General features: G+C 45.7%; 2 protein-coding genes and 1 long non-coding RNA gene across 3 annotated transcripts in view; 1 reads left to right on the top strand and 2 right to left on the bottom strand.

Moving 5' to 3' along the window:
- Positions 1 to 1,288: 1,288 nt before the first annotated feature.
- On the bottom strand, positions 1,289 to 8,630 carry LOC135808776 (eukaryotic translation initiation factor 4E type 3-B-like). Its single transcript, XM_065322005.1, has 8 exons — positions 8,129 to 8,630; positions 7,343 to 7,415; positions 6,136 to 6,230; positions 5,698 to 5,752; positions 4,121 to 4,187; positions 3,206 to 3,300; positions 2,461 to 2,521; positions 1,289 to 1,888 (listed from the first exon to the last, which is right to left on the bottom strand). The coding sequence occupies exons 1-8, from the start codon at positions 8,329 to 8,331 to the stop codon at positions 1,857 to 1,859; spliced, it is 681 nt and encodes a 226-aa protein (XP_065178077.1). The 5' UTR covers positions 8,332 to 8,630; the 3' UTR covers positions 1,289 to 1,856.
- A 96-nt stretch (positions 8,631 to 8,726) lies between these two features.
- On the top strand, positions 8,727 to 11,293 carry LOC135808777 (uncharacterized). The gene is made up of 2 exons (XR_010552123.1): positions 8,727 to 8,996; positions 10,234 to 11,293. It is a non-coding gene; the product is annotated as an uncharacterized LOC135808777 (long non-coding RNA).
- A 1,513-nt stretch (positions 11,294 to 12,806) lies between these two features.
- The window catches only part of LOC135808775 (SWI/SNF-related matrix-associated actin-dependent regulator of chromatin subfamily A containing DEAD/H box 1 homolog), a 19,251-nt gene continuing 19,007 nt past the window's right edge, over positions 12,807 to 13,050 (bottom strand). Inside the window, exon 20 of the mRNA XM_065322004.1 lies at positions 12,807 to 13,050. This exon is cut by the window's right edge and continues 434 nt beyond it. The gene's annotated coding sequence lies outside the window, so the exon portion shown is untranslated.

Raw genomic sequence — 13,050 nt, 5'->3', positions numbered from 1 at the left:
CGTTCGGCCCTTATTCCCAATCGAACATGGCTGGACAAGCGGTCACGTGCTCGTGCGTACATCAGTCACCTGGTCACCGTGCCTGCTAGCCTAGCCCAAATTTGCTCGGGGCCCTTCGATATTTTGCCGGCAAATTTTGCCCGATCACTTTCCATCTTTTGCTCGGCATTGACCTTCGTTTCCGATATTTTGCTCCATTTTGCTCCTGCTTTGTGGCAAAAATGGCTTCGAATGAACCGTCTACTTTGGTAAAAGTGGATGGTCACTCTGATGAGGAAAGCAAAACTTATAATGGTGTTAGATTTACTGCCGTCGGATTTTGTAGCATGATTTCAAATGTATGTACCCCTGACAACCTGCACGAGCTATTTCAGCACGATGTTGGCCCAATGAAACCAAAGAAATTTAAATAAAATTGCCAAACACACACCCGGATCCTCTGTAAATTCGATAATATTATTCTGCTCGGAATTTGCCAGCAATTTCTTTTCGTGGGAAATTTCGATATTTTGCTGGAAGCATTGCCGGCAAATTTGGGCTAGGCCTAGTGCCTGCAGACTGCAACTTATAGCATGTTTGGGCGAGTTTCTGTCGCTCGAGTTGAACCTTGGTGTGAAAGTGTCTGCCTACTGGCGTGGTGACCAGGTGACTGGTGTACGCAGGAGCACGTGACCGCTTGTTCAACCATGTTCGTGAAACTCGGAGTTACAAAACCGCAACTGCTGGTTCTGCTGTCTGTGTAAATAAGAACATAGAAGAAATCACATGGAAACGAGTTATGAAGCAACTATCCACCACTGGAACAACGATGATACTGTAAAAGCTTTAGATATAACGAAGTGCTAATTCTAACGAATTAACGAGGAGACATCTGTCTTAAAATAGAAAACTGACCCTGTTATCGCACTTTCTGACTGCTTATTCCCGTATTTCCCCGTAAGTTAGTTTCCCCCTATAAAAAATACACTTTCCACTGCCGAGGTTATCACCCCGAAAGACAGTTCCCCCCGAAAGATAGAAAATACGGTATCTTGTTACAGTGACCAGTTCCGCACCATTCGTTCTTGGCATTACTAGTAATAAAGATTCGTTCCTATGTCGATTCAGCTAGTTTCCTCTCCTTCATTGTTCTCAACTGTAGTAGTGAAATGAAGATGTGATTTACTGTAAACCACCCAGGATTCACGTTGCTAAATTTGCGCGATTTCTCGGAACTGGCGAGGTTACGATGGCAAATGGTCGCGGAGCACTGTGGCCACACACACACAGTGTATAGAGTGGGGATGTATACAGATATGTATGTACTTCAGTTTATTTCACTGCTAAACAGCTCGTCGCATTGCAGAAAAATGAACGGGTACATGATTGTAGTATTTTAATATTTAAAACATGAAAATGAACTTACAACTTACAAGGGTTTTTGTTCCAGATCAAGTCATGCAATAATATAAGCCAGGTTTCTGGAAGAACGAGGCATCGACTTTACACAAAGTAATGAATGTAATGAATGTTGAGCATTGACCCAAAGTCCAAGGATGGAGGACTCGCGGAATACAACAACAACAAGAACAACAAGAACGATGGGCAAGGTGGAGCGAAGAAGGGCAGATGGGGAATCCAAAGGACGCAGCAGGACAGACGCATGATGGACAAGATGAAAAGAAGCAGGGCAGATTTGCGTGCAGCAAGAAACATGCGGTCAAGAAAAAAAAGAAAGATATGTACAGATAAAATTCCATATTATACATTGTGTATGTGCACAGCATAAAAAATGTTGTTTGAAAATATGGATCCAGTTGGGTATTAAGGTCTATGTAGTATGGTCACAGGCATGTTCACAAGCAGATGACGACACCCTACCGGCCCTTCTTCAGCGTTTCTTGGTGTGCTGCGAGGACGAAAAGAACACCGCCAAAGACAAGTCAAATAAACCCAGTCAGACAAACCCAGTCAGACGGCCACAATCCCTTGGCTGACGGACGCTATTGGTAAATACTTGAGAGGCATGGTAGAGAAATTTAAAATCTGACGCCTTTTCTGCTATGGCGCATCAGAAGAGGAGTAAAAATGTCCCCGGGCACAAAACTTCAAGATAAAAGTTCAAATATCACACCACCATGTCGTCACAAGAACCAGCCTGTGCTGATTTGGTGGTGCACTTCTCACATGCCAGATTGCCTACTTCCTGTGGCCTGAGCAGGTCCAGACGGTTCATTATTTGTGTCAACTTATCCAATCTGCGTATGAGCTGCAAGAATTCGAAATGGCCTCTGGAGGAGAAGAATTGGTACACCGAGCATGAGAATACATCCAGGCTTCTTTAGAAGACAGGATGGTATGTAAAACAGGTGTGCCTCAAGTAAATGTTGTCCGGAAAGGACAGCAACAGCAATGAGCAAAAGAACAGCATTCTCCACCGTAACGGGGCTGAGATGTAATGGGTATGTCGCCAAAACTCACATTTGTAGAATGTTGTCTGGATTTGTACATCTGGCACGAGGTCCCGGATTTTGTCAATCACCTGGCAAACCAAACAGAAAGATCATTCTATAAGAATGGATGCGACAAGATGCAGACAGCGTAGTGGTGAACTTGCTGAGGGAGAGGTCTAAGAAAGGTTACGATTAATACAGTTGTATTCCTACAGTAATGCATATCGGCGATAGTACGGGGCGTCCCGCTCTAATCCAGCCAGTACTCGCTCCAAACCAGCATAATGTACAGCCACAAAATGTCCCATTCATGGACACTACAACAGTAGATCAGATTTGTTAACTCAGCATCCTCTGTACAATGTTCAATGTTTTTTCTTTCTTTCTTGGGCATACTAGTAGTGTGAAAGAGACACTGGGCACAAATGTGAAAGAGAGAGAGAGAGAGAGAGAGAGAGAGAGAGAGAGAGAGAGAGACAGAGAGAGAGAGACAGAGAGAGAGAGAGACAGAGAGAGAGAGAGACACAGACAGAGAGACGCAGACACAGACCGAGAGAGTGAGTAAGCGAGAAAGAGCTGGAAAGGAAAGTAGACACTAATTATGGTGGTAGTAAATGAAATTCAGCCCTGGCCTTTTGCAGTTCAGTACGAGCATAGACTTGCTAGGTGTGTGCTCGCCATGCAGTCAATGCTAAGCCTAAACAAGACGAAGCAAGGGACTAGATAACATTTCTCACATTGCATATTACATGCACACGTAGTTCAACATTTACCTTGCCCTGTGGTGCCAGTTCAGATTTGAGATTCCAAACTTGAAGAATGTCATCAGCCTGCCGTGTGCTGATGCTAACTCCGCAGATTTGATCATCTAAGCAAGAATTTAGAAAGATGGCGACACAGAGAGAGAATATGCACAATTAAAACACTTGCTCACATGCATGTGACAATGGGTATATAGGCACACAGTCCATTCACTGGTATTCGGCACCCCACCGGTGTTATTTACATCTTAGTACAAGTGCTAAGTACAAGCAGATGTGATGAAATAGTGTAGTGTATAGTTGTGTTCTTTACGCAGGCCCCATTGGACGGTGCTAGTTTTCAGCTGTAGCAGTATGGAACGGGTTGGTAAGTCGGCTGGATCATTTTAAAAGCAGAAAAACGGATGTCAGACGCAGTTGGACATTTGGCAGGCTAATAGCAATCGTGGAGGGTGAAGCCCCGGATGACAACTAACAGTCATAGCTGAGACCACAAGCAGCGCAACACAGGTTGACAACAGCAACTTTCCAGTACAGTAAAAGCCAAATAATTCGGACAAGCCACTCTGGGTTCAGCGGCCAGGCCACGTGATCCAGCATTCAGCACCCAGCACCCAGCAATCCTACTCAGATTGATCAAGACACCGACTCCTAGTGAGTTTGTCAGACTTCTTATGGTGATTTCTGTACAGTCATACTACATAGCATTGCACAGTGATTTGCACAGTGGCTACGTCAGCAGCAGATGTGGCAGTAACATGCATACGGCAGTAGAACTAGTTTCAGCACTCCAGACACGCTCATGATGCTGAACACCAAAGAGCTGCACATACACACACACACACACACAGACCTTTGTTGGCTACTGGCTTGGAAGCAATATGAGCCTCTCTCTCTCTGTCTCTCTCTGCTCTCGTACTGACTGACCTTTATGGATATAGCCCGAAAACTGCTCTCCGATGACGGCCAGCAGCAGCTCCTTCCACACACGCTCCTGCAAGCAAGGTACAAAAATCCAAGTCAAGCAAGGACAATGGTATTCTGGTCAAAGTTGACCAGGGACACAGTCCACCTTCCACATCCGCTCAAATTCTACTTGCAAACAGCCAGTAGATCACACCAACTCCATTACCATTCTACACATAGTGCACACCTTTGAAGTACTGTAAAATGCATGCACATATGCAGTGCTGCCAAATAATTTTCGCCCAAAATCGGACACCCTTCACCGCCAAGGCTGGCCACATGGTGCGAATTTTTCTCCTCGGCAAGTTTTTTACAGAGAATTCAAAATATCGCCTAAAACACCATGAAAATTCGCTTTGTTGCCATGGTAACCCCGGAGTTGTCATGAATTTTGTAATGTCATCTCGAATGCAGATTTATATGCTGTTACTGGCCAGTGCTCTGTATCTGAAATGGCCAAGCGGGACAGGTGGAAGCTATTAGGACATAATTATATTACGCCAGCCAAGTGACATCCCTGCAAATGTTGCTCTCACTGCTTTCTGTACATATGCTACCAGTCAGCCCTTTCGAATAGGTGCACCCCGCTCTTGCCTCACCACAAGTCTCCAGCGAGACGTCCGCCTCACACCTATCTGCATTTTTAAGCCCAGCTGCCTTCGTGATCTCGGCACCTATGCCCGCGACAGAAAACAATGGAGTAACATCTGCTCAGCCATTTAGTCTAGTACTGCTCTTCTTAAATTTGACCTTTATTACAAGACTCTTCTTTTCTTCTTCATTTCGTTCTCCCACTCTCACACACACATGCTCACAGTTAATTCTGCCGTCGTGAGTCCCATTCGGGACGGATACGAGAATAATAATAATAATAATAATAATGATGAGTGTGGTCGCACACTGACTCTGTACAGACTGTCAGCGTACATCTGGTACATCATGTACATGCCATCCAGCCTGATCCAGGCATGTAAAATTGTTACTTTGCACTTCCACAGCCAAGCGCTAGCCTTTTCAGAAGCACATGTACGGATTTGTGCCGTCAGTTGCGCTGAAAAGTGAAAGTACAGGACTTCTGCATAGGGAAGTAATGATCTCCGACATTTTGGCTGCTTTTCGGACGTTTCCCTTTTCGGACCGGTTTTCGGAAGAGCCTTCAAAAATCGGACACTGTCCGAAAAATCGGACGGTTTGGCAGCACTGCATATGCCTACTGAAGTATGAAATATCACAGGGAAGGCTTGTCTGCACGTAACAAATATTAGCTAATGGACACTGATTGCCGAGACTCTGTAATCGTTGCTGGGCACAAATGATGGCAACTTCACAAAAAGAGCCAACTGACAGCCCTACGTAAAGCAACACCGGTATGTATGTTGCAATGTGCATAAGCAACACTAATTCTGTGGACTGTGCACCAAAGAAGCTCATCGAGCGGAAAGGTTCGTCAATTCGTAGCAACAGATCACACAAAACATACTGAAGGACGACAATGTCAGATGTGCAACAATCATATTCCCCTAGTGCCAACGACTCACAGCGCAAGATTTTGGCACACGAAACTTCCAGCTGCCACCTTCTGGAACATCCTCCCTGCAGTAAGGACAATCACAATTGAAAACAGCATATAGAAAAACACCATACAAGGGAAGAGTGACTGGACCGCTCCACAAGGAAACAGAATAGGGTATTATAAACTAATTCAAAGTCTTCACTGAACCAACAGAGCGACAACCGACAGGCATACAGAGAGAGAGAGAGAGAGAGAGAGAGAGAGAGAGAGAGAGAGAGAGAGAGAGAGAGAGAGAGAGAGAGAGAGAGAGAGAGAGAGAGAGAGAGAGAGAGAGAAAGAGAGAGAGAGAGAGAGAGAGAGAGAGAGAGAGAGAGAGAGAAAGAGAGGGAGAGACAGAGAGAGACAGAGAGAGACAGAGAGAGCGAGAGCGAGAGAGAGAGGGAGAGAGAAAGAGAGAACTTACCACATTGGCTTACGCGTTCCACGCATTAAATGATAACCACATCGCATTTGGATTTGGCCTGGAGATGGAATATTGTTGTAAATTCCCCAGAAGCTCTGCAGGTAAATACAAGGAAGTAGGAGGAAGATGTCAAAGGCAAAATCCTACAGAGGAACAATAAGAGTGTAAACTGCATAGCCACACAGCCTAGACTCAGGCCTGCATTGTCATTACAATATTATATTACTTTGAAGTAGTAATGAGTACATAACACAATGCCAAGGTTGGCAAAGCACACCAGCCCTCAAAACTGCAAGCAAAATCAGCTCACAGCAGACAGCAACGGAGTCTGAGGAACTGCAACACTGAACTGGGACTCAATTGGTGCTGGTCATGCACTGGTAGCAACTCATGCCGTCATGGAACACACAGTGTGACAGTGTTAGAGTTGACACTGCATGCAATGCCGCACACACTGCATGTACGTGCAACACAGGTGCATGCAACCGGGGTGTGAGTTCACACTCATAAGCCATCCTGTGCGTACAGCCAAGCACAAAATTCATTTTTTCTTGTAACTTCTCGCACAAGAGGCATGACATCGTGCTGCCGCCTATCGCGCAAGACCTTAGCGCTAAAACAGATGTTGCTGACTGCTGATCACTTACAACAGTTGTACTACATGTACCAATTGAGAGGTAAGTACACACTATACACTACCATGCTACAGCAGTGCAGGACACATCACTCCTCACACTATACACTACCATGCTACAGCAGTGCAGGACACATCATTCCTCACACTATACACTGCCATGCTACAGCAGCGCAGGACACATCATTCCTCACACTATACACTACCATGCTACAGCAGTGCAGGACACATCATTCCTCACACTATACACTGCCATGCTACAGCAGCGCAGGACACAACAGTTACATTAGGCACGTCGGTTTGCAGTCTCATAATGATGTCAGAGCCATCGCTATAACCCCGCGCAATGGGCATATGACAAAACAGCACATTATCTATACCAGCTCACCACACATACTGTAGAGCGGAGTGTAGCAGGTGCTAACCTTCACGTACGGGTACAGTGCAAACACATGACCATGCCTATGGACAGTCATACTTCTAAATTGCACTTGCCCACACCCACCATTGCCACCGCCGCCACCACGCACGCACACACACACACACACACAAAGAAGAGTTTGTAATACCGACCTCAACGCAGTGAACGGTGTAGATTTTCTTCAGGTTAGCAACGTAGTCGGCCGGGGTCGTGCCATACACCGTCCTAAACAGTCATCACACACGTAAAGACACAGATGCGCACGCACGCATGTACAGACACAGACACACAAGCAAAACAGTACATACAGGTACATGCTCACTGCCGGAAACTATTTGATCACCTGGGGTTTTCCCAAAATTGGGGAGGAGGAGGAGAGAGAGAGAGAGAACTCAAGCAAGCCCTGGAGAGATAAATCATTGGAGGCACCTGCTCGACAGTAACACCCCTCTGTAGTGCGGACGAAGGACTGATTTCCCGTATAAATACGGAAAAATGCGGAAGGTTGACAGCACTGCAAATGGAAGGCTAGGTTCCAAGAAACCACTTTCTTGTGATTGTGACTGTCCCCAGTTGCCCCAGCAGAATTCAGCTACAAAATACGAGTACGTGTTTTACTGGTGAATGGATACGTTTCCACAATCTTTTTTCGTCAGATTAAATTGTATTCAGCATGATCTTTGTTCAGAAGCTTTATTTCCAAAGAGGGGCCTGACCCGCGCCCGGCGCCCAGGAATTTGGATAGCCATTCATTTTTTTAATTTGTGGGAAAATAGACCAGATTGTGTTTGGATGTTTGGCGGTGTGACAGAGTGGTGTAGACCTTCACAATGTTGACAATTCTAGTTTGAGAGCAGTGGCCACTGGGGAGGGAAACAAGACCACGAACAACGAAGGGGGGCATTCCCCAACTCGTGAAGACATGGAGCTACATTTACCTGTCGAAGTAAAACGTCCAGGCCGTATTCAGCTGGTGACCAGATTTATCAAGCACGTCGATGTCAAGCACTTGGGACAAATTGGGAGAGGCTGGTGGTGTCCCAGTCATGTGGGTGGCTGGTGATACGGAATACCCTGCTCCTAGTTCACTTGCCTGAGCACCTGACGAGCGCCGGGGAATTTCCATAGGAGAAGAAGACATGATGGAACACGGTCTTCTGGCGCAAATAAAAACTGTGAAAAACTGCTTGGAAATAAGCTCTTGGAGCCAATAAAGTCAGGAACAGGGAAGTGCAAACCCCACAAAGGCTCTTCTTGGGCACCAGGGGGTGGAGTATCACTGCCGAGCTGCTTGACTGGTCTATGTGCCTTGGTTGTCAGCGAACATCAAGATAAATCAGCCACTCTGGCCAGGTGCTGTCTCACCACCCGCTTCACTTCAGGGCTAAATCAGAAAATCAGTTCAGACCAGACAACCATTCGTTTCCCTCGAAAGTGAAAAAAGTGAATCCGATTCAGAAAGACTTGACATCTCATTGAGCCTCGATGACGTCACCTCGTCACAGTTTGTGTACTTGGAATCAAAAGTAAGTTTTTTTTAGGATTTGAAATGAAAGAAGCAAACGCCGCTGTGGTAGATCTAGTTCTAGACACCCTCTTGATCTCCTTTGAGGATACCTTTCATTTTGATCATTCTTGAAAGTAGTTATAATCTGGAGTGTTATTGACTTATTGTTGGAGTCTTCTAGTAGCAACTTCAATATGAGTCGCGTTCAACCCAAGCACTGGTTTGTCCTTGGGGCGTCTGTAACGTTTGCAGCATCATGCATTACTTTTGTCGTTTTGACTCAGAAGCAAGAACATTCGGTAAGTGAGAAGCCAAGTCGCTGTTGCGTGGTGAAGTCTTTCAGTTTACAACTAAATAATTACTCCTTCAAATTCATTATCATACTACGCCACGCTACTCTCCCGTCTTGGAAACTTGTTTCTTTGCCTGAAACATCAATGAAACCACTTCAACTCAATGCTTTAATTAATTATGATCATTTTCTACATGACCCACTTCAACTGAGTCTCTTCATCCGTGGTGTAACTATACAGTAATGATACGTACATGTGGTGCGTTGAAGTCCCAATCTTAGCCTCTTTGAAGGAACTCCTACTTGTTTCAATCAGAGTCTTTATTCACTTTTTTTTTCGACCTGGCCAGAGGCATATCTGGATACAGTCGTCCCTCTGTAATCCAGCACTGTATAGTTGTAAACCAGCATAACTTTCAGTAACCAAAATGTCCTCTCCATGCACATTGCAGCAGTAGATCAGATTTGTTAATCCAGCATAATTTCCTTAGCACAAATACACTGTGGAATTGTGTGTTGCTCCCTACACACTAAAATAGTAATAATGATAATAGTGCCGGATTATAAAGGGACCACTGTAAAAAAGAAGAAAAAAAGGGAGCACTGTACATGTATGTGATTAGTACTGATCACTGTGATTACCCTTGTAATCTTATACTAGTCACCCAGTTTCCGTCCTGGGACTATCAGGGCGGTGGGCAGACCACTGACGGATGCAGTGCATGTTCGCGGGTGAGGCGTAGCGTCCAGGGAGACAACACCAGACTTTAGTGCCCGGAATGATGTGCGCTTCGACCCCTGATCTGGAAGGTCTATGCTGTATTATCTCACAAGCGCAGTCTCTATTATAACTTCTACTAAGTGCACTCCAAGAGCGCTTCAAAGATATACAGGCACCGTCTCCAATATAAGCGCGGCGCTTATGGTAATGGAGAATTGTATGGATCATGTGCATGCATGTTTGACGTCACACAGTGTCATGTGCATACATGCTGTGGCGCAAGTCCGTGATCTTCGATATAAAACATATCGACCCAGTGTGCTAGGAAGTACGAAAACTGCAGTCAATCATGCTGACACAGACCACCAACATTTGTACACTGAACTGTATTCACACTGAACTGTATCCACACTGATTTCCAACTGTATTCACACTGATTTCCTCAAAGGCGTATGTGATTACATGTTCGTGTGTGTGTGTGTGTGTGTGTGTGTGTGCGCGCGCGCGCTGTGTAATACTGCAGGTGATGATGAACGGTGTGATACGCGATATAGAGCGTCAAGAGAAGAAACGGCTTGAGCAGCTCTCCAAGCAGCGAGAGATTGAAGCGATGATGCGGGGAAATCGAGAAGAGAAGGAAACATAGTGCTGCGCGCCAACGCCAGTACAACTAGCAGTGTACTTGATTCGGCAGTGATTGCAGTAGCGGGACGTCGCTTGGATGTTCGCATGCTATCACATCCTGGTCCTGGTATGTGTATAGCAGCATGATATGGTACGACCTAGCACGTTACTGCTATGTAGAGTGACTAGTGACCGTGTCCTTGCTGCCTGCTGGGTGATGATGGTGGCGGCTCTCAGTCATGGAGAGTTTGCTACTTCCCATGGTATTGTATGGTACCTGCTGGACGATGGCAGCTGAGCCAGTAGAATACGAATGTTCCGTGTTCTGGCAACACAAGTTGCCTAAGGTCTGCGGATGGCAGCTCAGCCAGTAGAATACGAATGTTCCGTGTTCTGGCAACGCAAGTTGCCTAAGGTCTGCGGGCAATGTGGATTGTTGCAATGAGTTAGGTGCTATCCAGCGCAGCTTGTGCACCTGCCGTTGGACATGTCAGCTGATCACACACCTGTGAATAGGTGGAGAGGAGCAGCAGTTAAGCGCAATGATGATCCAGCTGTCGTTGGCATCCCGGCAGGTTGGGTTACTTGGTTGATTCAACTCGCGGGTCACGCTCGTTGAGCGCATACTTTGCTCTCCTCACTGTAAGCCATCCTTCCTGGGCTTGAACACATTGTGTGTAGTGTGTGTAGTGTGTGCAGTGTGTGTAGTGTGTGTGGCGTAACAAACTCATAACATTGTAAGCAGTGCAAAGCTTACCACCTGATTTACACTGTAAATTGATCAAGCTGGTCTTGATCACCCAGCCACTTTTCTTCTTTTTTCTTCTTCTTCTTCGAACGTTCATGCGTGCCTATCGGGTGTGAATCTATGAAACTATACCAGTTCATGGTCCAATGATGTGGATGTATGTATAGAGGCATGGCAGAATGGTGTGGAGTTGAATCATCTTGGATTACTACATGTGTGCATGTTAGAAACACCAGGCAGTCCTCAGCTTGCCTTTCACGGCGACCGGGCGCGGTATCAATGTTTGCCAAGTGCGAGCCCTCATCTATCATGAGCAAACAGAGGCTGTGAATAGAACTGATTTGCATGTACAGGTGGAATCCTGAAAATTCAAAACCAAAATGCCAGGAGAAACTTCTTAAACTCGGATGGAGAGCCAAGGATTAAAATTTAAAAAAGTTGGAAGGCTGCTGGTTTGCGCATTCCAGACGTGATGCAGCCAAGGATCAGGTCATTGAATGTCAGTATCACATCAGTCAGTTTTGTGCTAATTGTTGCACATTTTGACTCACCATTATTCTGCTTTTAATCGTTAGTGTTGGACTAAACGGATAACTTGTAAACTTATGGTCCTCTCTTTTTTGAAGAATTTCTTATTATCCAGACATTCTGTCATGTATGTCAAAATGCTCCAGTTGTCACGCAGAGTTGCGCTACGCACCTTAACTATTGTAGACACACATTTCATGGATACTGAATTGGCTGCTCATGCAAACTGAACTGACTGGTACAATGTGCAGTGAACTTCGAATTGTCAGCACAAGTCCCACGCATTTTCTATGTACCGGGTAAGTGGATTCTGTGGGACTTAATTAGTTAACCGGACATGCCCAGTTCGAGGTTCGATTGTCAGAAATTGTTACGTGGGAATCGTATTGATAAAAATCGGTCCCGGAAAAAGGCCTGCCCAAACAGAGTCTCCAAGAACCTGGCAGCAGTTGTACAGCATGTAGTTTGGCTTAGCTGTGCACCGGGGATAATAGGGAGGTCTAGTCCCCCGTAACGGATACGGGAACGTGGGTGATACACGTAAAGTTCATGCAATGGACCCACGTTCGCAATGACTATTGTGTTTAGTCACACGGAACAAACAAAAGCATGAAGCGAAAGGCCCAAACCTGGTCAAAGACGAAGCTTAGAAACTCATTGAATATTTCGATTTTGTGCTTCGGAAACTTCTTCACCTGAGCACCCTCACAGCTCGCACAATGCGCTCCATTCTGATTTTCACCCACGTTCTGGCGCAACGTGGGTGAGCCTCCATACACGGTATGTCGTGAATCAGGAAGCGTCTGTACGTGGGTCACTGAGTATCACGTGGTACACACACGTAAAGTACACACGGATTACGTGGGACTAAATCTCCCTACTGTAAACCCAGAAACCTTTGCGATCCTGAAACGTTCGCCATTTTCCCGATGGGTGTGAAATCGCGAAAGTAAGTGGGCGCGAACGTGAAACTGTAGACTCGAGTCAATCATCAAATTGACTCCAACCGCAAACGTTTGCAGGCGCAAAACGATCTACCATCGCAATTCGCGAACTAAAACGGGCGCAAACGATTCCGGGTTTACAGTAACTTGCTAACACAGGAGCACTGGTCTCTGCTGTGTATAATGCCTGGCTACCAGCAATGTGGGAGTTTCCTGGACACAGAAATTCAATTCTCCCACAAAGTCAGTTGGTGAACTGTTAGTGGCACAAGGCCATTTTTAAAAAAGAATTTTCAAACCGTTAAAAAGTTAGATGAACCGGGAGAGTTGATAGGCCTGTTAAGTTAATAAAATAAAGGAGCCCGTAGTTTCCTGGGCATAAAAGCTGGTTCTCACACAAGACCAAAGCCAGAGGAAATAAAGGAGCTCATCTCCTGGGCATGGGAGTAGCATAAAAGCTGGTTCTCACACAATACCTACAGCCAGAGGAACACCA

This window comes from Sycon ciliatum, chromosome 2, assembly GCF_964019385.1.
Source record: "Sycon ciliatum chromosome 2, ocSycCili1.1, whole genome shotgun sequence".
Lineage (NCBI taxonomy): Eukaryota > Metazoa > Porifera > Calcarea > Leucosolenida > Sycettidae > Sycon > Sycon ciliatum.
Note: the sequence above shows the minus strand (reverse complement) of the source record. Positions and strands in the feature narration are given on the sequence as shown.

Bases quoted from the DNA above. Each gene is read 5' to 3' on its own strand.
- LOC135808776 (XM_065322005.1), bottom strand. From the start codon at position 8,331: ATGTCTTCTTCTCCTATGGAAATTCCCCGGCGCTCGTCAGGTGCTCAG. The intron at 4,188-5,697 runs GTGAGTCGTTGG...CCTTGCTTGCAG, and splicing joins GTGTGCCAAAATCTTGCGCT to GAGCGTGTGTGGAAGGAGCT. The intron at 1,889-2,460 runs GTGAGTTTTGGC...TCGTCCTCGCAG, and splicing joins CCAGACAACATTCTACAAAT to CACACCAAGAAACGCTGAAG.